At 45.5% G+C, this 26,734-nt stretch overlaps 1 protein-coding gene across 5 annotated transcripts in view; it reads left to right on the top strand.

Annotated features, from left to right (window-relative positions):
* The window catches only part of MYO10 (myosin X), a 325,103-nt gene that overhangs the window by 186,708 nt on the left and 111,661 nt on the right, over window positions 1–26,734 (top strand). For all 5 annotated transcript variants that reach the window (XM_059728622.1, XM_059728626.1, XM_059728625.1 and 2 more), the window contains 8 exons: window positions 1,785–1,931; window positions 2,110–2,210; window positions 2,426–2,492; window positions 4,510–4,602; window positions 5,397–5,465; window positions 5,673–5,755; window positions 6,901–7,009; window positions 10,718–10,798. In XM_059728622.1, coding sequence (XP_059584605.1) covers window positions 1,785–1,931; window positions 2,110–2,210; window positions 2,426–2,492; window positions 4,510–4,602; window positions 5,397–5,465; window positions 5,673–5,755; window positions 6,901–7,009; window positions 10,718–10,798 — 750 coding nt within the window. The remainder of the gene's footprint in view (window positions 1–1,784; window positions 1,932–2,109; window positions 2,211–2,425; window positions 2,493–4,509; window positions 4,603–5,396; window positions 5,466–5,672; window positions 5,756–6,900; window positions 7,010–10,717; window positions 10,799–26,734) is intronic.

The following is a 26,734-nucleotide window of genomic DNA, read 5'->3' as shown; positions in this document are numbered from 1 at the left end:
GCTACAGAGAGGAGTATGCAGACCAGTAGTTCAGGTTGCAGGAAAGTGGGCTTAGACTGGATAGCAGGAAACACTTCTTTACTATTAGAAGAGTGAAGCAGTGGAATATACTGTCTAGGGAAGTTGTAGAATGTCTGTCATTGGAGGTATTCAGGAAGATAAGCATTGGTCAGAGATGATCTAGGAGTTACGTCTGTGTTACTTTGTGAGTATTTCCCATGCTTCTGGGTTTTGCTGGTTGCCACATGGGGCCAGGACAGAAATTATTCTCCTGCTGCTGCTATATCATGGGCGGGCAAAATACGGCCTGGGGGCTGGATGTGGCCTGCCAGGCCATTCTATCTGGCCCGCAAGGCCCCTAAAAAATGTAGAAAATTAATATTAATCTGCCCTGGGCTGCCTGTCATGTGGCCCTCGATGGCTTGCCAAAACTCAGTAAGCGGCCCTCTGCCCAAAATAATTTCCCGCCCCTGTGCTATATGTTGGGAGGGGGGCAGGCATCATCAAGCTCAGAACACTGTATGTTGGTTGCTGCCAAGACTGGGGATTTTGACTGAGTTGTAACAATGTACCTTTTGGGACTTAAATACGGGGGTTCCTGGCTAGAGGGTCTTTCCCCTCCCCGCAGGATCAGAATGATTGCCATATATGGGGTCAGCAAGGAATTTTACCCCAGGGTCAGATAGGTAAGGACTATGTGGGGTTTTGCCTTCCTTTGTAGTGAGGAGAGTGGCCCCTTCATAGATTCATAGATTGTAGAGTCAGAAGGGACCACAATGGATCATTGTGTCCGACCCCCTGCCCCTGGCAGGAAAGAGGACCGAGGTCAGATGACCCCAGCCAGGTGACTATCTCGCCTCCTCTTGAAGACCTCTTGAAGAAATTTATAGGCGACCACAAGATCTCCCCTCAGCCGTCTCTTGTGAAGGCTGAAGAGATTCAGCTCTCTCAACCTCCCCCCGTAGGGTCTATCACGAAGGCCACTAATCATGCGAGTGGCCCTCCTCTGGACCCTCTCTAGATTCCCCGTGTCCTTCTTGAAGTGTGGCGCCCAAAACTGGACACAGTACTCCAACTGCGGCCTGACCAGTGCTGCATAGAGGGGGAGCATCACCTCCTTTGATCTATTAGTCATGCACCTGCTAATGCATGACAAATGCACTTCATTGAATCTCTTAAGCATATTTTAACAGCCTTTGCAGCAGCGGGACTTTGGCTGCTGTGGTCCCTGTGATTTACCTCTGACAGGTTAGGGTGTTATATCTTGTGGCTGTGTCAGGGTTGACTGTGTAGTTTTTGTTAGATAGTTTAGACAGTGGATTTGGTTAGGATGGTTTGGATAGGGATGATCCTGCCTCAGGCAGGGAGTTGAACTAGATGATCTCTGGAGGGTCCCTTGCAGTCCTACTTTTCTGTGATTCTGTTAAATTTCCCTGCTGAAGTTTCCTGTCTACTTTGGGCAAAAATTTCTAGAAAGTTTTACCAAAAAAAGAGTTCAGCAGTTTCCAGGAATGAGAGGAGGGGAAAACACTTGCAAACCAAGGGGGCCAAATTAAGGTAGCAAAATTGACATTTAATTCTGACATTCCAAACTCACGAGAGCTTGCAATCTTATCTTGTATTTAATGTAAATATTTAATTGTAACTACTCATAATAGGGCTTTTGGTCACTATTAATTTAATTGTACTCCTTAAAATATACCTGGTGATGTGTGTGTTGTACTTTGCCTTATACTTGTTTCTGATAACAAGTAATATAATGTATATTTTTTTCTCCAATACAGGCAATAGATAGCAGAGACTCTATGGCTATGGCACTTTATTCCCAATGTTTTGCTTGGGTTATTAAAAAAATCAACAGCAGAATTAGAGGCAAAGATGACTTCAAGTCCATTGGAATTTTAGATATATTTGGATTCGAGAACTTCGAGGTTGGTTCCAAAAGATTGTTATGAAAATTATTCTAATTTTTGTATTTTTTTTTTTAATGTTCCACAAATCAGACAGAACAGGATTGTTAAATGCTTTGTACCTTTTAAAAATCAGTTTATTATTTACTAAACACATTGCTTTGAAAGTATTTACCTTTGAATATGTGTGTTCTTCTAGGTTAATCGTTTTGAGCAGTTCAATATTAACTATGCAAATGAAAAGCTTCAAGAATATTTCAACAAGCACATTTTTTCTTTGGAGCAACTGGAATACTGCAGGTAAGAACAGCAACCTAAGCTTGAAAGGAACCTAAGAGCAGTTAAATGCCAAAATCCTACTGAAGTTCAATGGGATTTGGGTGCCTTTCTCCTTTAGGTACCTATATCTGCGTATTCATTAAAAGCGAATTGATTCACTTTAAGTTGCCTGACAGGCATAGCAAAAAATTCATTTGTAATTATAAACCTGGTGGTTCCCTCTTTGCTTATCCTAGAGAAGGACTGATTTGGGAAGATATTGACTGGACCGACAATGGAGAGTGCTTGGACCTTATTGAAAAGGTAATGCGGTTTTTGAAATTTGACTATGCATGAAGAAATGGCCATATTGATTCATATTTCCATTTCTTGCAACAAGAGCACTGCTTTTTGTCAGCAGGTATTTTAAAGAAACGTATAGTCAACAAGAAGCCTGTCTTTTAATATCTAAATATTAATCTTTAGTACAGCAGTTTTCACACTTGTCCATAGTGTGCATCACCTCAAAATCAATGTATTTTCATGGGTACATAATCCTGCTCTTTTGGTTACAGGCTCTTTTTGATATTACTGTAGTACTATTATTTACAACCTGCATTACAGTAAAATGGCATGTATTATGAGCATGTGTGTATTCCCACTGAGGCTGAGACTTCATTAGGCTATATACAAGTACAAAGCAAATACAAGACAATCCCTGCTCTGAAAAACTTTTAATTTAAATAAACAAGGGAGCTAAATGGTTGGGAGAAGAGGATAAGACATACAAGCAGAGCAAACATCACAATAGGCCCATGATCTACTTGAGTTAATTTTAAGACAGGGTTATATTTTGTATCTTGTGCTTTCCCTGAATGCCAAACGTTACGTTTGTGGATCTGTGCAGACCTGAGGAAGGGTACTTTGGGCTCAGAACTTGTCTAGTATCTGTATCAGCTATGCCAGGGGTGTTCAACCTCCAGCCCATGGCCAAATGTGGTCTGTGGAACCATTGCATCTAGCCTGTGGGGCTCACCAGGGGTCCAAAAATATGGCAGTAGGGGATTGGTGGCTATTAATATGGCCACCCCGACCCCCCACCAAACCCCATAACCCAATCCTTGCACAGCCAGTCAGAGCCAAGCTACTCCCCCTTCCCCTACAGGGCCAGGCTGTGCCTTCCCTCCCCACCCCACCCCACCTGGATCAGGGTATGGTCATGCTCCCTTTCCCACTTGGGATTGGGTTGGGGCCTGGCCATGCCCCCTCCCCTGCAGAGCTGAGCCACACCCTCTCTCTGCAGGGATGCATTGGAGCCTAGCCAGACCACCCCCTTCACTTTCCAAGGGGTCAGGTCAAGGCCCTTTCTCCTGCAGGGCTGTGTTGGAGCTGTCCTGCTGCCCACCCCGCTCTGCACAGCCAGGTGGTATCCACCGTGCCTGCACAGGCTACATCCAGCCTGCTGCCCATCCAGCCCACCCAGCAAAAAGATTGGGCACCACTAAGCTATACTGTTGGTCTGATAAGAAATCACCAAAACCCCTTGATTTCCTAGACCACCATTGCTACAACTACATTTCAGCCCTACAGTGACACACCTGCACAGCTGTTTGCGTGTGGTGTTGGTGGTAAGAGAGAGCAGTGTAATCCTTTAGTTAAAACACATTCCATTGAACTAGTAATTCAAGAGCTTCTGCCCCAGCTTGAACAGTGATACCCTTTGTGGCATAAGGCAAATTACTTAACCTCCATGTTCTGTAGAACCAGTGCTACCTGTCTACTTCCCCAGAGCATTGTAATCAATGTGAGGGTACTTATGTTTGAATGTGGTTGCTCCAGAAACACTCTAGTAGACCTAATGGAGTCTTAGTACAGGATGCATCTATCAGGAGCTGACTCTGTGTGACAGGAGCAGCTCTGGGGCCCATTTGGAAGCATCTCCAACCTCGGATTGAAATCCTTTGTACCCATAGCCCCATTGTAATTCTTAGCCCTCACAGGGGTGGGACTCTTGCCCCACTCAAGAAATAATTCATTTAACAGGTGGAGAGTAAATCCCCTTCCTCTAAACAAGAGCTAGATCTCAAAAAGTGCTCACTTCTGCAATAGCTGCCATTTGGAAACAGCACAGGGGATACAGAATCTTTTTTTTTTATAATGACTTTGCAGTTTCCTCTAAGGGTTTTTATAACTATTGATTTCTTTATTCCTATCTTGATGCATCCTATGTGACAGCAACCTCAGGAAGATGTTCACATAGCAGGGACTTTTCTGAGACAGAGAAAAGATCAATGTGCAATCTATGGACTAATTCATCTTTTTTCTCTTTTCATTGATCAAGAAACTTGGTCTGCTAGCACTTACCAATGAAGAGAGCCATTTTCCTCAAGCTACTGACTCCACCTTGTTGGGGAAGCTACATGCCCAGCATTCTGTATGTAAAGCTTTGCTGAGTAATTTAGTGTACCATTGCTTCTGTGGAAGTTCATGATTCATATCTTATTTCCGTAATATTTACTTTAAGTACTGGGTTTGTCCTACTCCTGCAGAAGTTACTTGCCACGGCATTTGCTTCCGTGGGGATATGATAAAGTTTGTCATCTGAAACTATACTTTCCTTTAACAGTGTGGGTAAGGAGTTTTGCATATGCCTAGATTGCTGCATCGAAAGGTTCTGCAATAGGCCAGATTTTAATCTCAGTTACACTAATGGAAATCTGGGATAATTATGTTGATTTCACCAGAGTTCTTCTGGGTTTACATTGATGTGACAGGTTGGAATGTCAATCCCCCAGTTGTCTTTTCCTGCCTAGTGCAGGAGGACTGGACCCAATGATCTACAAGGTGCCTTCCAGCCCCTAACAATCTATGAATCTGTGAATCCATTTGCCATATTCACCACCTTTATTCTGGAACCCAGAATTAGTGTATAAGAGCCCCTTTGATACAAGCATATGGCAAATCCCTGACCTGACAAAAACAGTTTGAGACTGACCCTTCTCACCTACTGTACTTGTACCTGATAATTTTGTTTTAGTATAATGTGTTTCTATGTACCCTAAATCCACAATTACAGTGTTTGAAGCAACTCTAGACTGGCAGGCCTATTACCAGTCTAGATTTGGTGGTGTGTGAGGGGGGAGGAGGGTGTTAAATTTGTGCATTATATTATTCCAATTCCCCTCTCCCTCTTCTAACTAGTCTTACTCTTTTTTTCTCCCCAATTAGAACAATCCTTTTTATGTGAAACCAAGAGTTGCTGTTCACAACTTTGGAGTGAAGCATTATGCTGGGGAGGTAATTATCTCTTCTTTTTTTCATTTGCTGACATTCTTCCAAATAGTGTTTCAGCATCAGTTTAATTTTACCCTAAGTCCATTCACAAATTAAATTAAATTAAGTTTTCTGTTCCCTCCATTCTCTTTACAGTACTGCCTTTGCGAGAGGTGCATGATGACCGGGATTTTTATTTGAGCCTATTCCATGTGTGTTATTTTTAAATAGGTCCAGTATGACGTCAGGGGTTTCTTAGAGAAGAACAGAGATACTTTCAGAGACGATCTTCTGAACTTGCTACGTGAAAGCAGGTCTGTAGGTGTGGCTTTCCAAGTGTCCTGATTTCAACTAGCATTGCAGACAGTAAGAGCTAGACCATATCAGACTGTTAGTGAGAAGTGAACAACAAGCAAATGGCATTAAATAACTGTCTCTTGAATATAGTTCCTAATATAGTCCTGCTTCTTGCCTTGGCCAGATTCAGATGCCCTCCCTCATATTGCAGAGTATCTTACTCCTGAAGATTTCAGTGGGGGTTTTGTAGAAGCAAGGTGCTAAACTAACATGCGGAAGGCCATTTGAATCTGACCCGTGATATATCGCATCCTCAAGACACTTGACTGAATGTGAGAGTGTGTGCATTTTAATGCATCACATATGGCAGCTGATTCTGAGTTACTTAAACTCTCATGGTCTGCTTCTCCCAGTTTTAGCTGTAGTTTTGAGTGCACAAAATTTAAAGGCAAGGCCTGGGACCTGAGGCCTTGAGAGGTTTGTTCAATGTTGTGTAGGAAGTCTGTGATAGAACAGGGAATTGAACTCAGGTTTCCTTAGTCCTGACTACTGGACCATCTTTTCTCTCACAAAGGATTTATACTGCTCACAAAACCTCTTGGGCACATTATGAAGGTAAACCATTTAATAAATATATAATTGTCTGCATGGGTGGTTCTGTTTTCTTGTGAGACCTGAGTGACATTTCTGTCAATTGAAATGTACAAGTAACTGTGATTTAATGCTGTAGGGCCTCATTCTCCTTCCACTTACACCAGTGGAAGGATCAGATGGATCGAGTCCATTCCAGGCAATGGTTATGTCTAAAAGTGGTGAGAGTATAGCAGGCTGGTAGTGTACATACACCGTACAGAACTAGATTCCGAAATTTCATTCCCGTTTATGTTGCATCATTAAGCAAAATAAACATGAAGTGTTATTTCATAGTCTTCATGCAGGTGTAGCCATTATTAAGGTAAAATTAGAGTTTTGGTTGAGAATGTATGAGAATGAAGCGTTCAGTATTTGTATGATTCTTTCTTGGTCCCACAGTTTGCGTAGTTGAGGGTATGGGGGAAATAAGCAAGATTTTTTTTTTTTTTTAAGGGGCAGCGCTTGTACTGTGGTGAAGTAGTGGTTGTTCCCAAAAAATGTTTTAAAGATCCTTCCTGTCCCATTTCAGACTTGATTTCATCTATGACCTGTTTGAACTCGTGTCAAGTCGCAACAACCAAGACACGCTTAAATGTGGAAGCAAGCACCGGAAACCCACTGTCAGTCTACAGTTCAAGGTTTGTTAAGTCTGCTGTGCTCTGTCAGTGGGTGAGACACAATGTACAACCACTAGTCCACAAAAATGTGGAGTGGTTAGGCTGGAGATAGGGAAGTGGAGAAGGATTTAAAGCTGTACTTGGCACTGAAAAATTTCCAAACCAAAATATTGCTCCCTGTTATGTGAAGCTGTGGTAACTAATCATCCAATCAGCTTTGCTGATATTGGGGAAAAAGCAAACCTTTCTGCCATCCCCTTCCAGGAACTCCTGCTGCTCTTAGTTAGTTTATTTAGTGTTTTGACTTTAAAGACCTTCCCACGGTCTTGGCCCACGTTACTGTATTTACTTGATTCTAAGATGAGGCATTTTCCCCATTTTAACATGGGGGGAAAATAGCCCTTCATCTTAGAATTGTGTACTGGGGTGGGGGAGGGGGACAGGTAGCTGGTGTGGCTTGGGCTGCAGCTCCTACCTGGGGTTCAGGCTATAACTACTGCCTCCCTCTCCCCCTGCTGTCTCTGCACCCCACCCTGCCCCCACGCAGCCCCTTCTCCCCTGCCTGCCCCTATCCCTCCCTCCCTTACTTTTTGCTCAGTGCTGGCAGGCTTCATGAATGCTGCAGCCCAGGGCACTGAGCACTGCCCCAGCCCAGCCCTGTGCAGCCTGCACAGCTGCTATGGGGACTGGACTGAAGCCATGGTCAGTGCCCTGGGCTATAATGAGGATGGAACCTGTCACTGGTGAACAGAGCAGGGAGAGTAGGGGCTGGCAGGGAAGAGGAAGAACAGAAGCTGGAGGAAAGGGGGAACACAGGCGGGGGGTGGGGGGGCAGGCACGCAGGGGTTATATGTGGTGGAAGGGCAGGTGCAAGTAGGGGACAAACTGTATGATCTCCCCACACTACCTGCTTTCCGATTGCCTGACCTCCTTCAGCAGTGGGAAGGATAAAATAAATACAGCCCCTCAATATTTAGATACTATACATAGAAGAGTATAACAAATTTGTAAATTTTCCATGTAGAGAATCTAATTAGTGGGGGTTGCCTTAAAATCAGGGTCATATTAGATTCAAATAAATGCGGTATTTCATTAGATTCTTATCTCTCGTACCATTTCTTGTTCACTTTATTCAGTTTACTCTGTTCCTTCAGTCTCATTCTTCATAAAGCAAATGCATAATCCAAAAGCAGCTGTTAAAGTGACATAAGGCCCTGAAATTATGCCTGTACCCTTTAAAAAAGCAAGCACCAAATCCCTTGTTAAAAAGTTACTCTGCATCCAAGCACAAGGGTCGGAAAGGCATTTTATTACATACATTTCTATGAGGTGTTTAGAGTGCAGCTATTGAAAATGCTTTGGGCTGAAATTTAGCATAAAAGTGGGTTTGAAAAGGGAGAGAGAGAGAGAATTGTGTGACCAGGAGAGAGTCAGATCCACTAGGGATGCTAAAAATGAAACCCTGCTCTGGCAGTTGTTCGCTGCATTGAAATGCATATAGAAATGCTCCTATAAAAAAGAATGCTGTGTTGTCCCCTTATGGTTAACACTTATAGCACACTCCAAGCTGCATAAAGAAATGAAACTAAAGAAATGGCTGGGACCTCTGACTAGTACCCAGTGCCTCCTCATAGTGGTGGAGTGCCTTGAGATGCAATGGCACATCCTCCCCACTCCTCTTGTGCTGGGCCTCAGTAAAAGAGCGACAGGCCTTTTGGAGAGCGACAGGCCTACATATTGCTCCAGTGCAATCAGTTGTACCTGTGCAAAGCAAATGGTAGATGTTGCCTTACAGAAATGGCAGTGTTGTACACTCTTCACATGAGTGTAAATGTCTATGTAAGGGTGTGAAGAAATGGAGAATAAAGTTGTCTTCTTTCTCCATCAGGTCATGATTTGTTTCAGATCCTAGAATGTAAAGGAATTAAACTAGGAAAGGCACCCATCCCATTCTAATATTATAAAAGCCTAAGTCTCTGTCTGTCTGTCCTTCTGTAACGCTTTATTCGCACTCTGATTGGCTAACAGAAACAGTCAGAGTCCTCCAAGTGTGGGGGAGTGCTGTGCTGAGTACTGGACAGAGGGTGAGGGAGCACTGGCCTCAGCTCCCCAACCCTGCCCCCTGCAAGAGGCAGAACAGCAACGGCATGGGGAGTTAGGTGGTGGCACTCCATCCCAGCAACCTTCCCCGCCCCTGATATTCTTGACAGGCAGTTGGCTAGTTTATTATAACAGCTTAGCTATCGATTTACTGGTCTTGTTGGTAACGGTGTGGATTCAGAATGCTCTTGACGGGGATGAACCCCATGAGGTGGGGGATGAACATTTTCACATGCTATTGACTGGAGTGGGTGGAGGATCTGAGGATGCCCAACACTGCCATGAGGCCTGACCACCTGCATCCAGAACTGTCTGTGAAAATGGAATATATCATCTTCCTGCCTTTGTTCAGGTGCCCTTGCTTTCCCAGCTACATTGACAAAGTGATTACTGTGAGTACCAGGCTCCATTGTTAGAAACCAAGAGAATTAGCCAACTTGTCCATAAATGCAGTGTTCACACCAGTTCTGCCTAAGTCAAGCTATTATTTTTTTTCCTGAGGTAAATATTTAGTTTTGCAGCCACAAGATTTTGCCCTTCCTGTGTAATATTTGCTGTTTAGTTCTTTGCCCTCTTTGTTCTTTAGCAAGCAAAGCCTCACCAGCCACACTGAGAGTATTGTTCCAGTTTCAAGTAATTCCCTCCCCCATCCTGGTAATAGATTTGTACAAGCAACTCATTTCAGTACTGCTTTAACCACTTCATATTGTAATTGGTGAGACGGCAGTATGAGCTAAAGTGGGACCTCAATTATTCAAGTGGAACGTGCAGACACAAAATGAAGATTGACTGAGTTAGGATTTTGCATGTAAATAATGCATGTGAACAAAGGGGTTAGGATGTCCCTTACAACCTAGTCGATGAGGGGTTCTGATAATGATATTTTGCCTTATACTGTTTTGTACAGCCAGAATTCTTTTACTGCTAAAGAGAAAATAGTTTGTGTTTTGTCTTGTTTCCACTGAGCACTGTAAATGTGCTGCTTTTGTTGCTAGGGCTATTATGGGAATGTTATTAAATGGAGAAAAAGGTTTCAGCTACATGGCAGATTTGATGACATCATAGCTGCTGCCCTTTAGTAAAAGATATACTTTTGTTAAAAGAACATTCTCAAGGCAGTTTTTGTTCATTCTTTTTAAACTTATTTGTAGCCATGGTCTTTCAATTTAATGATGTCACTTCAGAAAAGATTTTCTTTATGACGATAAGTGAATTTTGTTACGCTAAAGAAGTGATGACACTTTTTATACCGTGTATGTAAAGGCTGCACAACTCCTTTATTCTACAAGTTTCCTGCCCACTTCCCTTTTTAAGTGATCACTTTCATTTACTCACTACAGTTAAGAAAAAGTTGTTTTACTGGTATTTTGCTTAGTTTCTATTTGCCTCTTTCCCAGAGGTCTGGAAGAGATTTTGTGCTCAAAAGCTGGCCTCAACTACATGGTTATTCGTACATACTTGTTAGCATGAACACTTCTCTTGTGGGAAAGCATACTGTACTGTTGTAATTTCCAATATGTACCGCTAGGTGTTGCTAAAGGTAGTGCCTGCAAGGAAGAGCTCTGAAGCATGGAGTAAAAAAAAAAGTCCTTTTGTAAAGTACTCTTTTATTTTCTACCTTTGTTTTAGGAATCACTGCATTCTTTGATGGCAACATTAAACTCTTCTAATCCTTTCTTTGTTCGATGCATCAAGCCCAACATGCAGAAGGTAAGATTTAAAATTGTTTCTGACTTCTGAGAACCCCTTAGGCCTAAATTGCCACTACTTTGCATGGTTACTTGCATCTATCCAGGTCAGCATTGTAACATTTTGTACTGACTTTGCAAATGATTCCAGAAGTGGGCAGGCGCTCTGGAAATCTCCCTTGTTCTGCTGCCCTTATGTCTGGGTTTGTTTTTCATGATGCTGTTTCATGGGCACTGTGTGCTATTGATTATGTGAAACGCAGTTGAAAAAGCTGCTTAAAATCCTGACCAAAACCTTCCAAAGATGGAGCACAGTAGTACATTTTTCATTTGGGGAGTCTATGATGATTTTCAAGGTGGGAAATTACTTAATAAAGATGGCTACTTATACAAGTACAATATTTAACAGTAGTGTTTATTTGCTTTACTACTTTGCAATTCAGTAATTTTGTTTTTTTTCCTATTCTCTACTACTTAACATTTATAATACATCTATTTAACACAACAAGTCAGATCATGCTTATGTTGTAAGGCGCTGAAATATTTGAAGTAAGACTGGTTGTAAGTCAGTTTCAAAGCAGTTAATCACTGCATAGACCTGTGAATGCACCTAGGGCCAGTGGAAGGCAAGTACGAGGCAGGCCTTGTGATACTGTGAGGTCATAAAGCAAATAAAAAGCCATTGATCCAGTTGACATTCAGGCTGATAGTGCTGATCTGGTCCTGATATTGCCAAATGGTCCCTTTTTTTTAGACTATCAATGAAGATGGTCTCTTTTTGCTGAAAGTGCAACAAGAAGAGATGTTAACAAATGTAAAGTATTTACAAGCTTGTTTATAGCTATAAGGGCTAACCTTTTTGGCAGGTCTGCCACACATCAGCCTGGCATCCTCACCAAGGACAACTCTGATCCCCTTCCCCTGCCTGACCTGCTGTTCAGTTTTCCACTCCTTGCCCAATCTGCTGCTTTGCTTTATACTTTCTGCCTAATTTGTCACTGTGTTTCCTGTTTCTCCCCAGTCAGTCTACCATGTGCCACACACAGACTGCCCATACTACTTGTGGAACGCATACTGCAGGTTGTCCTCCCTTGGTTTATAGCTTGTAGGTTGAAATATGCATTCTTCACGAAGCACGTAAAGTTTTATTTTATGACTTTTTGTGAGGAATCTGCCAGGATGTTTGATTCATGAGAGCAAGAAAGCATCAAGCAGTCGGTTTCATTTTCAATCCAGGCTATAGTGCAGCCTGCAAACCTTGTAAATGTCTGTAGCTGCTCTCTGCTTTTTATGTTCTCTTTGGGTAGAAAATGTTGCCCTAAATTCTGGTGTTTTGGGTGATGTTCTGTGAGGCAGGCTATGTGGTATCTTGGCATTGGTATTTAGGGGTTTTGAACATCATTAAGGAGATAGGCAGTGGGACCTTCTTGTGCAAGGGTGGAGAGGAGTGTTTTAGGGTCAGAATGGCTCACTTGCTTATATTCTCTTGCAGCTGAGAGACACGCACAGCAAAAGTGCAGGGCAGGGCTAACTCAGGAATGATGCAAGGATTGGTCGCTCATTGCATTGTGTTGTCACTTGTATCACACATACATCATCCTTGTATTTGCCAGAATGGCAACTAACCCTTCCTGCTCAGAATCCTTAATTTCATGATACCACCCTAACCAGCAGCCATTGCTTCCTACATAGCCCTTTCCACTTCCAGTACTCTCCCCTCAGGCTTTCCAAATTCAGGGAAAATATAGTGCAATCCTAATCTTTTCATATTTACTATAAATAAAACTGCTCACAAAAATCAGCAACTGTAAAGCCTCTGGCTTGGAAGGGAGTTGGAACTGATGTTACAGCAATAAATTACAGCTAGGTTTGGGATTGTGTGTGGGAACAGTAAATGACTACTTTCAACACGTTAGAAAGTTGTCAGCACAATCCTGCGCAGAGTATGTTGTCCCTGACTTTTTGCTTGATTTACGTTGATTGTAATTTAAGACGGATCAATATAAGGTGACTTCATCGAACAAGAAGTCCTGAGGAACTAGACTGATGGCTTGGTAAAAGAGATAGGAGTCAGCCATGTACCACCAATTTCCAAGCGAAGTGGTGCTGTCTCCTACCCTGGGGGTCTTTAAGAGGAGGTTAAACTAACACCTTGCTGGGGTCGTTTGACCCCAGTACTTTTTCCTGCCATGGCAGGGGGTCGGGCTTGATGATCTGCTCAGGTCCCTTCCAACCCTATCAACTATGAAACCAAGTAGGTAAAAGATTTCATGTAAAATGGGAGGGGCAGAAAACAAACACTTCTGACTATTGCAATTTCCTTTCAAAAATTAATGTTGGGAGTCTTTGTTTAAGTTTAATCCATTTTACTCTGGGTTCCACCAACTTCACTGAGTCTTACTGTAGCTTATGAATTCTTTTTGAAGTATTGGAAAATGAGACTAAAAATCTTCAGGTTATATTTGAAGTGCTGATTTACTAAAGGAAGTAGATTAATGCATCACTAATCAGGGCTTTTTATTTATGGTTCTTGAGGTTGCAGACCTCAGAGAGACAGGAGAAGGAAATGTATGTGGAGTTCTGTACATATGCTGTTGTCGCTTTTCCTCACACCTCCTTTAGACTTTGTAGGGTAAATGACAGTGAAGTTTAACAACGTTTAACTTGATTTTAGTGTAATTTACATTGTGTTTACATCAGTGCTATTCCAGTGAAGCCCAGGGAGTTGCTCCTGATACACACTGTTCTAAAGACTTGAATCTGGACCCTACAACCAAGTTTAACCTGACAGTTATTAATGGAAATCCTCAGGTTTACTTTGGAATTGACACTTTATTCATTTTAAAAAGCAGCTTTTAAAAAAAGACAGCCCTTGAATACTACCTCTGACCTATTGTTTGACTGCTTCAGAAGTGAATTGAATCCTTTGTAGCTTGTCCTGTCATATGACTTCCCTTTGTTTGTACCAACACAATTAACATATGATTTTTATTGGCTGAGAAGGGTGTGTCAATTTGTATAACTCAGAGCCAACTTGACTAAGAGAGAAATTAGCTTTGTGATTGTATTACCTGGGATCTGGTGACATGTAAATGACTCAGTCTTGTAGGGTCCGATACGGAGACAGGAGTACACAAGCATTTCAGAATAACTGTTAAGACAGAGGAATGAGAACTGGAAAAAGCAAGAACTTGAATGACTTTAGCTGTGCTTGTCATGCTATAAATAGGTAGTGTGCCTGTCCCTGCTTTTATTGCAGGTAACCAAACAGAGCAGTAACAGCCAGCTAGCATTTCATTTTTTAAAAATGATGTCATTTAGCATGGCAGAGTTGTCAGATTAAAAATGATGGGAAAGGAGACAGAGGTTTTGTGCTGAGTTTTGAGAGATTGTATTGAGGAAAGAAGAGACAATTGGAGAGGATATAACAGCAAAAAAGATGTTTTGCTAGCCCACGTAGAGCCCTTTTTATTTAGTACAGGCAAGCGATGCCTATCAGGAAAAGAAGGCTTTTTAATTCCAGAAGGCAAGCAAACAGGGGTAGGGAAACACTCATACATTTGAGTTCTTTACCAATAGGAATCAGACAAATTGGAGACAAAATTCTAAGTTTTGAAAGGCAGAAAGTTATGATGGGCAGTCCTTCACCTACTGCCTTGGATACTGTAGTGAGGAAGAGCTGGAATCATTTGCAGCCGTTACTGGATTTCTATTGGATTAAAAATATGAATTTTTGAAATGTTACAGCAGCTGGCAAAAAAACACATTCTAAGGCATTCCTATAGCAGAACAGGATCTGCTGTTATTTGAGCAACTCTCTTAGGGAAGCACACCGAGTATATGACCTCTTGTCATTTCAGCCAACAAGCCTTCACTAGAAGAATGGAATCTTGTTAATCTACCTTGGGAAACCCGTGGGCAATCAATGTATGTTTGTGCTCTGTTCAAGCCATAGCACAGGAATGGGGTAACTGTGCGTGGCTAATGTGTGTCCTGTTTAATGAAGGCCCATTCTTCCTTGTTCTCCGTGACCTCCCTGTGGCATGTGGTGCTGTGGATAGTTCTGTCTTCTTGAACTTGATGACGCAGCTGCCTCTGGTTCTGTCCTGTCATTAATCTATTCTTCCCTATAAAAATGCTCTTTTGCTGTGTCTGATAGAGTCCTTATCCACACCAGGACCTGGTTTCTATAGAGTCCTGCAGTTTCATTCCTTCTCTTTCCCGTGTTCATCACTTCCATATTGTCTATACCCTAACTAAAGCTGCAGACTTTTCAGTTGATAATACTAGTCATATGTATTTTGAGGGCTAACAGAAACAAGTCACAGAGTGAGCCATGTATATTTAGAGTATAGATTTTGTAAATGGAGTGTCAGCCAGATCAAAGTGATTTGGGTGGGCCAGAATAGCATCCTCGAGCTCAGGCCCACCTTCAGAATCTCACTTACAGGCAGTCCTCTGAAAGGACACAATTGGTTCCTGAAACCTGTGCCTTAAGTCAAAACGTTGTAACTCGGAACCGATTTTCCCATAGGAAACAATGTTATAAATGGGAGATTGGTTCCCGAACCAAGGCCCAATGCCCTATTTTCACCAAAAATAACCCAGAATTTTGTACTCAATCAATTATAGATGAGTAATATAGCTACATTACTATATTTATATTGTAAATAGCAATCATATTGATTTGGAAGGACTTCTTTGAGGAGACTTTGCTGGACATTTTGAAGGGCTCTTGGTTGGACTTTTTGAAGGGTTCTTGGCTGGAGTCTTCTCAGGAGTCTTGGCTGCAGGTTTTTCTGGAGTCTTGTTTGCTTTCTTAAAGAAAGTGTCCAAGGAAGTTTGGACAGATGTTCTCCAGGGAGATGGGTGACGCAGCAAACTTGTTTGCTGGTGTGGCTTGGTGTCAGATCAAGTGTTGTAAAGTCGGAACTGACGTCAGAAAGTTGAAACAGGGTGTCAATTTATAAGTGTTGTAAGTGCAAAACATTGTAACTCGAAATATTGTAAGTCGAGGACTGCCTGTACTTTTGTCTTTTACATTAACTTAATCCCTGACCCTGTTCCTTCCACATCTCCTGGATGTGCAAGGCTGTTAAGCATCGCCCCTCCTCATCAATGTGCATGCATGGGATTGTTCTGAGCACCACGTCTGCTGGAATCTTCATTCATGCTCGTATCTCTTCTGATCTCGATGTTTAGAGCAGTCTAGCCTCCACAAAACTCTGCTCTCTTTATCTTAGCATGTGCAGAATGCTGCCACCTTCCTTTGTGCTCATACACAGAACCAAGGCCCCAGCATCCTTGCTCTTATACAGTCCCTTTGGCCCCTCAGTACCATCAAGATCTAGTTCAAAATTGCCCCTCTCTGAGCTCTGTTAAAGTCAATAAGAGCTTTACCACTGGCTTCAGGTGGGTAACAGTTTTACACTTCCTTTTAAAATCATCCATTGACTTTTATCTTAATTCACCGTATCACAGCTGACACCTCTGTGTGCCCCACTGTAACCATAGAACTCAATTCTGTGAAGCATTTGGGGAGACTTATAATGAAGACATGAGGCAATTTGTCTTGTAAAATTTAAAAGGATGGGAAAAGGAGAGAGAGAGACCAACTGAGACCACGTAATTAAGAACAACTTGTAGCTCAAAATGTAAGCTAGCAGACTAGAATCAGCAATAGATTCCATGAGGCTCAGAACTCCTGTAATCACAGCCAGTACTCACACTGGGAAAATCAACAGCAAAGTAATTTGATTACCAACCAAATTCCCAGGGACAGAGCCAGAGAAGGAGATCAAGGTTTGGCCCTAGGCACTTCCAGTCTCCTTTGAAGCAAAGGACCACTAAATAGCCTTAGTGGACTTGCCAACAGCATGTCCTGTAGTGTGAGGTAGTAGACAAAGCTGTTGTACACAGCAACTGCTTTAAAACCTATCTTCATAAAATATCTCTGAAACATTAAAAACATGATTAATATTCAGTATCCTTAGACAAAGGAATCAGATCATCCTCTTGGGTTCAGTGATCTGATGACTCTGGAATGTTAATTTTTTAGCTGGGTCTCCATCTGACCCTTAATGCTGCCACCAAGCTATCTGACTTGCTTTAAGCTTATAACTTTTAAATATTTTTCATACTGATTGAGAGAGCCTGGTAATCATAAAATTATATCAGCGGTACCTGAGGCTATGCAGGAATATTTAAACTTAAGTGCCCAGATTGAAATACAGCTAAATTAGCACAGCCCAAAGAGGCAACCATGAAAAACTGTTGGTCTTTCTGTGGATCAAAATAATCTTTCTCCAGTGGTAGACCTGAAAAGGTTATGCAGTAATTTCAGGAATACAGCATGTGATGTGGGAAAGCGAGACCAAGTCACTCTCACATTATAGTGAGCAAAACATTCCTCTGGCTTTGTTCACCTGGCAGCTAAATAGTGAACTAGTAGAGACTCAGGCAGGAAGATTCAATTCATAGATTCATAGATTGTAAAGGGCTGGAAGGGACTTCGCAAGATCATCAAGTCCAGCCCCCCTGTACTAGGCAGGAAAGACAACTGGGATCAGGTGACCCTACCAAGGTGACTGTCCAGTCTCCTCTTGAAGATTTCCAGGAAAGAGTTTATTCCACAGTCTGGACACCCTGAAGAAGTTTTTCCCAGTGTTAAACCTTAAACAGTCTTCCAGGAGTTTGTGGCCATTACTCCTGGTTTTCCCCCCAAAGAGTGCCCTGGTGAACAGTTGTTCACTGAGCCCATGATGTATTCCCCTGATGTAGCAGTAAGCTGATAGATATACTGGGGTTCACAAGAAAAATCACTCCACACCAGCACACACATCAAATGTAATGGGGAAAGCTGTGGGCACTAAGATATTGTATTCCAGTTGTTTCAAAATTGCAAAGCTTTGTTGTGTCAGTACCGAGTGTTAACAGGTGTTTAAAAAAAAAAAAAAGTAAAATATAAAAATCATCTTGATCTCTGAAAAGGGGTGGTAGTGGTGGTATCGTCCTTTCAGGATGTTCTCCTTAAAAAAATGGGGGGGGGGCAGGAATTATCATTTATGAATTAAGGGAACAGATTATACCACTCAGTCCTTAGGAATCTGTTTGGGAGGTGTGGGAGTGTTGGGTGTCTAGAGGATGTTTAGACTTTCCAGTGTCCACATAGATACCTGGTAAGATGCATATATCAAACCTGTTTTTGTCATCGTAAGATTGTTTTCCCTATGGTGCTTTTGTTCTCAATAATTGCCTTAGAAAGCTTGTTGATTACTGGATTCCAGTGGCATTGCTCCAAGAGGACAGCAAGTCCTGAACCTAAGTCAGGCCCAGCTAGGTAATCACAGTTAGCACCATGGACTGGTCAGAGAGGAGGAAAGACGTGATTTTCCACCCTGAATTAATGGTGAAGGCCTGAGGAGAGCAGGCACACTTGAAGCCCACAAGGGATCAGAAGTGGTACATTTAGTCAGGGAACTGCAACACCTTGTTGCTCTCTTTCTGACTTAGTACAAGAGTGATTTCTGGGTTTGAAAGCAGAACAGGTTTGGCTACTGAGTGGGCTTGTGTTCTGAAAAGTGGAATCAAACAATTTTGCCCTGTTTCATGAGGAGGCTGTGTAGCTGTTCCAAAGCCTGCTCTTCTCTTCGTGAGAGTGTATTATCTGGATGGATCTTCCCTTCACTCTGGAAATGTAGAAAGTATTTCAACAGACCCAGATAGTTTTAGGATGATGTTGCTGTTAATGGATACCAAATGCTTGTACAGCTCTACCCTCACAGTGGAAGCAATCCAGCATACATCAGTCTGGGTAACATATAACAACAGCCAGGTGAACTCACTGTCTTGAAGGATAAGTCAGCAATTTCCTGAAAATGCAGCCTGTTCACCCAGCCTTACATCCTCTGCAACAAGTGAACTGAGCCAAGTACAAGATGTTTATTCTTTTAAGTGATCCACTTGTTCATAAGGCCTTATTGTTCTTCATCAGAAAAGCAATCATAAGGTATGGCAGCCTGCCCAGCTGATGTGCTGCTTGACTCAGTTACCTGGATCTGGAGGTTTTGCATTTTGCAGGATTGTTCAATTTCAAAATCATAAACTGTGAGGTGCGTCTACATGTGCCTTGCCCTTGTATGCTGCTCGAGGATCTGAGCTAGGAACTACCCTAGGGAGATCAGGGAAGTGGGAGAGGACTGACAGCAGAACAGCTTTGATGCCTCTGTTGTAGTCTGATGGATGCAGCTTATGTGGCCCGATGGCCCTCAACCATGGCAGGTAGACACAATAACAGTGGGATCTGTGTTGCGCTTGGGGTGCTCAGTCCCTTTGTAATAGCCAAAAATAATGCCCCCTTTCCCTCTGCCCCCCAGTTTGCAGTGCAGCTTACAGCTGCTGTGCTACAAGAGGGATATAAAAAATTCATTGCTATCTTTCTTAAACATAACTGCCTTGAGGTGAAGTAGTTCCCATCCCTCTTCCATCCAGAAGGTACTTGAAGGAGTGTTGGCCAACAACCTTACTTCTCTTTCTTACAAACCATCAAGGTTGGATTTCTGAAGAGGGGTGGCTTACTTATGTTTAGGATTGATTCAAATGCATTTTACAGAGGTCAGCAATGAAATTTTAATGCTCAGGATCAGGAGGTGATTGGGAAAGGGGCAAGGGAGTACTATATAGGCTAAACCCCATTTCTGGGAGCACAGGCACTAGAGCTGATCTATTCTGCAACATGTATACGCACAATTTGCCAAGTTCCCAAATTAGTTTGCATTGAGAATGACAGTCCCAAACTGATAGGAGTCTCTTTCAAATAAGGAGAGATTCTGTTCTGAAACTTCTGTTGAAAAACGTTACAGTTCAAGAGGGGAATAGAAAGAGGGGCCTGAGCAAGCAAATGTCCAAGTTACATATAACCCTTGGCAGAAGTTTTGAGGAAGGATAAACTACAGGTTATGTGGCCAGCTGCCAAGGGCAGATATTTATTGCATAGATAAAGTCTCATTGAACCAGTATGTATGATGCAAGGGAACTTTGGTTGTTAGGCTGAGCTATTTTATTGGTAGCTGAGAGCTTTGTCTTGTCTTTTTTTAAAGTCCCTGTTCTGTTAGAAAATTCCCATCAGGCACTGGAATAGTTTCACAGTTGGTAGGGTCGGAAGGGACCTGAGCAGATCATCAAGTCTGACCCCCTGCCATGGGCAGGAAAGAATGTTGGGGTCAAACGACCCTGGCTAGGTGTCTATCTAGCCTCCTTTTGAAGACCCCCAGGGTAGGAGCGAGTGCCACTTCACTTGGAAGTTGGTTCCAGATCCTAGCGGCCCTGACTGAAGTAGTGCCTTCTGATATCTAGCCAGAATCTACTCTCGCTCAGCTTATGGCTGTTATTCCTTGTTACTCCTGGTAGTGCTTGGGGGAACAGGGAATCTCCCATAGCCTGCTGGTCCCCTTTGGCCAATTTGTAGACAGCCACCAGATCCCCTCTCAGTCTTCTCTTGTGGAGACTGAACAGGTTTATGTCCCATAGCCTCCGCTTGTAGGGCCTGCCTTGTTGCCCCTTGATCATGCAAGTGGCCCTCCTCTGGACCCTCTCAATGCTGTCCACATCTGTTCTGAAGTGCGGTGCCCAGAACTGGACGCAGTACTGCAACTGCGGCCTGACCAGTGTCGCATAGAGGGGGAGGATCACCTCCTTGGACCTGCTTGTGATGCATCTGTGGATGCATGACAAGATGCAGTTAGCCTTCCTGACCACATCCCCACATTGGCGGCCCATGTTAATTTTGGAATCAATAATGACACCAAGATCCTTTTCTGCCTCTGCGCTGACTAGAAGGGAGTTCTCCAGCCTGTAGGTATGCTGCTGGTTCTTCCTCCCTAGGTGCAGTACCTTGCACTTGTCAGTATTGAATTCCATCCTGTTCTCATCTGCCCACCCCTGTAACCTGTCTAGATCTAGTTGCGGCCTGTCCCTCTCCTCCAGCGTGCCTACTTCTCCCCACATTTTAGTATCATCCGCGAATTTGAACAACATGCTTTTCACCCCCTTGTCCAAGTTGCCGATGAAGATGTTGAACAGTGCGGGCCCAAGGACCAAGCCCTGGGGAACCCCACTGCCCACTTCCCTCCAGGTCAAAAAAGACCCATCCACCACCAGTCTCTGGCTGCAGTCCTCCAGCCAATTTCATAGACATTAGGGCTGGAAGGGACCTCGGAAGATCATCGAGTCCAGCCCCCTGCCCAAAGGGCAGGAAGTCAGCTGGGGTCATAGGATCCCAGCAAGATGAGTATCCAGTTTGCTCTTGAAGGTGTTCAATGTAGGCGCTTGAACCACCTCTGGTGGCAGGCTGTTCCAGACCTTGGGGGCTCGGACAGTAAAGAAATTCTTCCTTATGTCCAGCCCGAAACGGTCTTCTAGTAGTTTATGACCGTTCGACCTAGTCGTCATCCCTTGGGGCGTTCTGGTGAACAAACGTTCCCCCAGATACTGGTGGTCACCCCTGATAAACTTATAGGTGGCCATCAGATCCCCCCTGAGCCTGCGCTTATCCAGGCTAAAGAGCCCCAGGGCTCTCAGCCTGTCATTGTAGGGTCTGCTTCCCTGACCTCTGATCATGCACGTGGCTCTTCTCTGGACTCTCTCAAGCTTCTCCACATCCTTTTTGAATTGTGGAGCCCAAAACTGGACGCAGTACTCCAGCTGCGGCCTCACCAAGGCCGAGTACAAGGGGAGAATGACGTCCCGGGATTTGCTTGAGAAGCATCTATGGATGCAAGCCAGCGTTTTGGTCACTTTACTAGCTGCAGCATCGCATTGCAGGCTCATGTTTATCTTGTGGTCAATGATGACCCCCAAGTCTTTCTTCCATAGCGCTAGCCAGCGTAGCACTGCTGAGCCTACAAGGATGCTGCGGGTTTTTCTTCCCAAGGTGGAGAACCTTGCATTTATCGGTCTTGAACACCATCAGATTCTCGTCCACCCACTTGCTGAGCCTGTCCAGGTCAGCCTGGATCACCCGCCTGTCTTCTGGTGTGGATGCTTTGCCCCAAAGTTTGGTGTCATCGGCGAACTTGGCCAGTCTGCTTCTGACTCCAGTGTCCACATCATTAATTTCATAGATTTCATAGACATTAGGGCTGGAAGGGACCTCGGAAGATCATCGAGTCCAGCCCCCCGCCCAAAGGGCAGGACGTCAGCTGGGGTCATAGGATCCCAGCAAGATAAGCATCCAGTTTCATCTTGAAGGTGTTCAATGAAGGCGCTTGAACAACCTCCGGCGGCAGGCTGTTCCAGACCTTGGGGGCTCGGACAGTAAAGAAATTCTTCCTTATGTCCAGCCTGAAACGATCTTGTAGTAGTTTGTGACCATTCGTCCTCGTCATCCCTTGGGGCGCTCTGGTGAACAAACGTTCCCCTAGATACTGGTGATCACCCCTGATAAACTTGTAGGTGGCCATCAGATCACCCCTGAGCCTGCGCTTTTCCAGGCTAAAGAGCCCCAGGGCTCTCAGCCTGTCATCGTAGGGTCTGCTTCCCTGACCCCTGATCATGCGCGTGGCTCTTCTCTGGACTCTCTCAAGCTTCTCCACATCCTTTTTGAATTGTGGAGCCCAAAACTGGACGCAGTACTCCAGCTGCGGCCTCACTAAGGCCGAGGACAGGGGGAGAATGACCTCCCGGGATTTGCTTGAGAAGCATCTATGGATGCAAGCCAGCATTTTGGTCGCTTTACTAGCCGCAGCATCGCATTGCAGGCTCATGTTCATCTTGTGGTCAATGATGACCCCCAAGTCTCTTTCTTCCATAGTGCTAACCAACATAGCACTGCCGAGCCTATAAGGATGCTGCGGGTTTTTCTTCCCAAGGTGGAGAACCTTGCATTTATCGGCGTTGAACACCATCAGATTCTCATCCGCCCACTTGCTGAGCCTGTCCAGGTCAGCCTGGATCACCCGCCTGTCTTCTGGCGTGGATGCTTTGCCCCAAAGTTTGGTGTCATCGGCGAACTTGGCCAGTCCGCTTCTGACTCCAGTGTCCACATCGTTAATGAAGATGTTGAACAGTATGGGTCCAAGGACAGAGCCCTGGGGGACCCCACTGGTCACAGGACACCACGATGAGTGACTTCCATCAATTACTACCCTCTGGGTCCGACCCCGGAGCCAATTTTCCATCCAGTGAATCGTGGTGGACCCAAGGCGTCAATTGGCCAGTTTCACCAAGAGGTGATCATGGGATACCAGATTGAAGGCTTTTTTTGAAGTCAGGATATATGACAATCTCTTCTCGCTTGTTCAGGTGATAGGTCACCTGGTCGTAGAAGGAAATGAGATTGGTCAAGCAAGACCTACCCGCAACAAACCCGTGCTGGCTATCCCTTAAGATGTTGGCATCGGCCAGTCCATTAAGGATGGCCTCCTTAATAAACTTTTCTAAGATCTTCCCTGGGATAGAAGTCAGGCTGATGGGCTTATAGTTAGCCGGATCCACTTTCCTCCCTTTCTTGAAGATAGGCACCACATTGGCCTTCTTCCAGTCATCGGGCACTACACCAGAACGCCAGGAGTTTTCAAAGATCCGTGCTAGAGGCTGGGCTATGATGCTCGCCAGCTCCTTGAGTACTCTGGGGTGTAGATTGTCAGGGCTGGCTGACTTGAAGGTATCCAGCTTCTCAAGATGTTCCTTCATGAGGTCAGCATTAATGGAGGGCAGGGGATCACCCTCACCTGGACTTCCCTGTCCCGTAGCGTGCGTGGGCGTCCCATGGGACTGGTGAAAGACCAACGCAAAGTACCCATTTAAAAGGTTGGCTTTTTCCTGGGCGTCAGTTGTCAGTTGCCCCATCTGGTTCAGCAGGGGTCCAATGTTGCCCCAGCTTTTCCTCCAGCTCCCCACATATCTGAAAAAGGACTTTTTATTGTCCTTGATGCTCGAAGCTAATTGGAGTTTAGTTGCAGCCTTGGCTTTCCTAGTATGCTCCCTGCAGGACCGGACCAGTGCAGAATAATCCTCCTTGGAGGTGAATCCCATCCTCCATCCTTTGTAGGCCTTTCTGCTAGGTCTCTGGAGAGCCAGGGGGGCTGCTGTGCCCTCTTGCTGCCTTTCCTCCAAGATGGAATAGACTTAGCTTGTGCATTGAGGATCGCTCCCTTGAGGAGCAACCACTCTTCTTGAACTCCCCTCTCCCTGGGGTCATGGTCCCTTAGGGCCTCACAGACAAGCCTCCTGACCTTGTCAAAGTCGGCTTCCCTGAAGTCAAGGACTTCTGTGTTGCTGACTGCTTTTCGGCGGATGGTGAAGGTGATCAGCTCGTGGTCGCTGTCACCCAGCTTCCCATCGATCACTAGGTCATCCCCAGTAGCCAGTACCAGGTCGAGCAGCGCTTTGCCTCTCGTTGGCCCATAGACTTCTTGAGTCAGGTAGAGGTCATCCACGCATGAGAGGAAGCTTTGCGACCGCTCGGATTTTGCTGAGTGATCCTCCCACAAGATGTCCGGGTAATTGAAGTCACCCATGACAACCATGGTCCTGGAGCATGCAGCCTCAGCCAGTTCCCGGGTAAACTCCTGGTCAAGATCAGGACTTTGTGTGGGAGGTCTGTAGTAGATTCCCACCATTGTGTCCCCTGTACCGTGTTCCCCATGGATTTTAACCCAGAGGGTCTCCAGTCTTCCACCCTGGTCGCCAATATCGGCTTGCAGGGACATGTAGCTTTCCTTAACATAAAGAGCTACACCCCCGCCCCTTTTCTCTACACGATCCCTCCTGTACAGGGTATAGCCATTTATACCCGTGGTCCAGTCATGGGTGGAGTCCCACCAGGTCTCCGTTATCCCTATGACGACATAATTATTTGCATTGAGCAGGAGGATGAGCTCCTGCCTATTCCCCAATCTCCTGGCATTTGTGTACAGGCAAGCAAGTGTCCCCTGGGGCGCTCCTTCCTTGCCCACAAATTTTACTAGGGCTGGGGCAGGGGTGGGTTCCCTTAAGTGCCTTGACCTGCTGGCTTTGCAAGGATTGCTCAGCGGGCCAGCAGTGGCGGTAGTTCCCCCGTCCCCCAGTGGGCTTAGTTTAAAGCCCGGTGGAGCAGGTCAGCCAGTCTGGCAGAGAAGAGCCTCCTCCCTAGGGGAGACAGTTGGAGGCCATCTCTTCCCAGCAGCTCGCTGCCTCTCTCACCAAAGAGCGGCCTGTGGTCATGGAAGCCAAAGCCTTCCCGACGACACCAGCGCAGCAGTCTTTGGTTGACTACGTGGCTCCTCCTCACCCTCCTCAGCCCATAGCCTGAGACTGGGAGGATCGACGAGAACACCACTTGTGCCCCCAGACCCTTTAGCCCCACCCCCCAAATCCCTGTAGCGCCTCATGACCTGGCTGGGAGCGCTCTGAGCCATGTCATTGGTGCCCACATGAATAAGGAGCATGGGATAGTGGTCTGTGGGTTGGAGGAGCTTTGGGATCCTCTCTGCAATCTCCCGGATGCAGGCCCCCAGGAAGCAGCAGACTTCCCGGGCTAAGGGGTCGGGGTGGCAGATTGCCCTCTCAGTCCCCCTCAGGAGGGAGTCTCCCGCAACAAACACCTTACGTTTTGTCTTGGGGAGAGCAGGGGCGGTAGCTGCAGTTGGGCCCATGTTGCCTGTGGGAGCCGGCAACTCAGCAGGCTCTGCTGGAGCAGCAAGAGTTGTGTATCTGTTGCTCAGCTCTGGCAGGGCAGGGGCCTTGGTGCGGCGGGCCTTAGGGCCCTTGACCACCTTGGTCCATGCCCCTGGCTGGACAGAGCGGGAGGTCCCAGAGTCCTCCTTTGGCCTGGAGGGAGACTGTGGTCTACCCTCCGCCTCCCGGGGGAGAAGGGCCTGGCAGTAGGAGTCTATCTCCGGCACGCATTCTCTGGACTGTGGCCTGGAGCTCTTCCAGCTGGCGCGCCAGAGACCCCAAAAGGGGGCAGACCCCACAAGGGGAGGTAACCATGCTCCCAGGCCCCAGAGCCTGAAAAAGGGACAGGCAGCCCCCGCAGCCAAGAGCCAGGGGCTCCGTCTGGGTGGTAGTCTCCGAGGTACCAGAGGCGGGGGCCGTGGAGCCCGAGGGGACCCTCAGGGTGCGGCGCGTGCCCATCCGTGTCATACCTCTGGTAGGCTGGCTATGGCTGGGACTTTCTACCCTGGGGGGTGCGCAGGCAGGGTCTTGGGCCCTCCCGTGCGAACTCTGCGCTAACTCACGTGCTGGCAGAGAAGCGCGCCTGTTTGCGCAGCCTGTTCGTGCGGCTCCGGTCGCGTGGCTTCCTGGGGGGCTGGGTGAAGTAGGGGCCTGGGCGGGGCTTGACCCGGCCCGGCTCCACTCAGCCACCTCCTCCCCCACACTAAGGGGTTAGCCCCCTCTTTCCTCGGGCCCCGCTTACCTCCGGCAGTGCTGGGTGTTGGCGGGGGGCTCCGCGGCTGCTGGAGGGATTCTGGGGGCTTCGGGGGAGCGGGAGCGCAGCGGGCTTTCACTCGCGCGTGTCTCGCCGCTCCCGAGCCTAACTAGGACCCATCTTTGCGACCCATCTTAGGCATTGATGCCACAGTCGCCTAATTTCTTAAGGCGAATAAACCTGGATAGATGGAATAAACAACATGATACTTGGTTAATCCGTCTTTGTTCTTGGATGTGTTCTCACTGCTGTTTATGTGGCTGTATGAAGTTGATGTGCAATCCCAAGAGCTGATCATGTGTGGGATGTTTGCTCTGTGCACAATCCTGGCCCAGGGTTTGACTTCTCTTCCCTTGCAGATACCAGATCTGGATTTGCAAACATTTTCTTGCAAACGCATGCATCCAAAAGTATACATTCTTACAAAGTTGTTCTCTGTCCTCAGCAATAACAGTCACAACAAAAAAAATCCCACCCTATCGCTAGATGGCAACTTAAATTCAAATCCTGTTTACCATGTAGTCGTGGTAACTGCTCAAAGAAGATATG

This window comes from Alligator mississippiensis, chromosome 5 (assembly GCF_030867095.1).
Source record: "Alligator mississippiensis isolate rAllMis1 chromosome 5, rAllMis1, whole genome shotgun sequence".
NCBI classification, from domain to species: Eukaryota; Metazoa; Chordata; order Crocodylia; family Alligatoridae; genus Alligator; species Alligator mississippiensis.
Note: the sequence above shows the minus strand (reverse complement) of the source record. Positions and strands in the feature narration are given on the sequence as shown.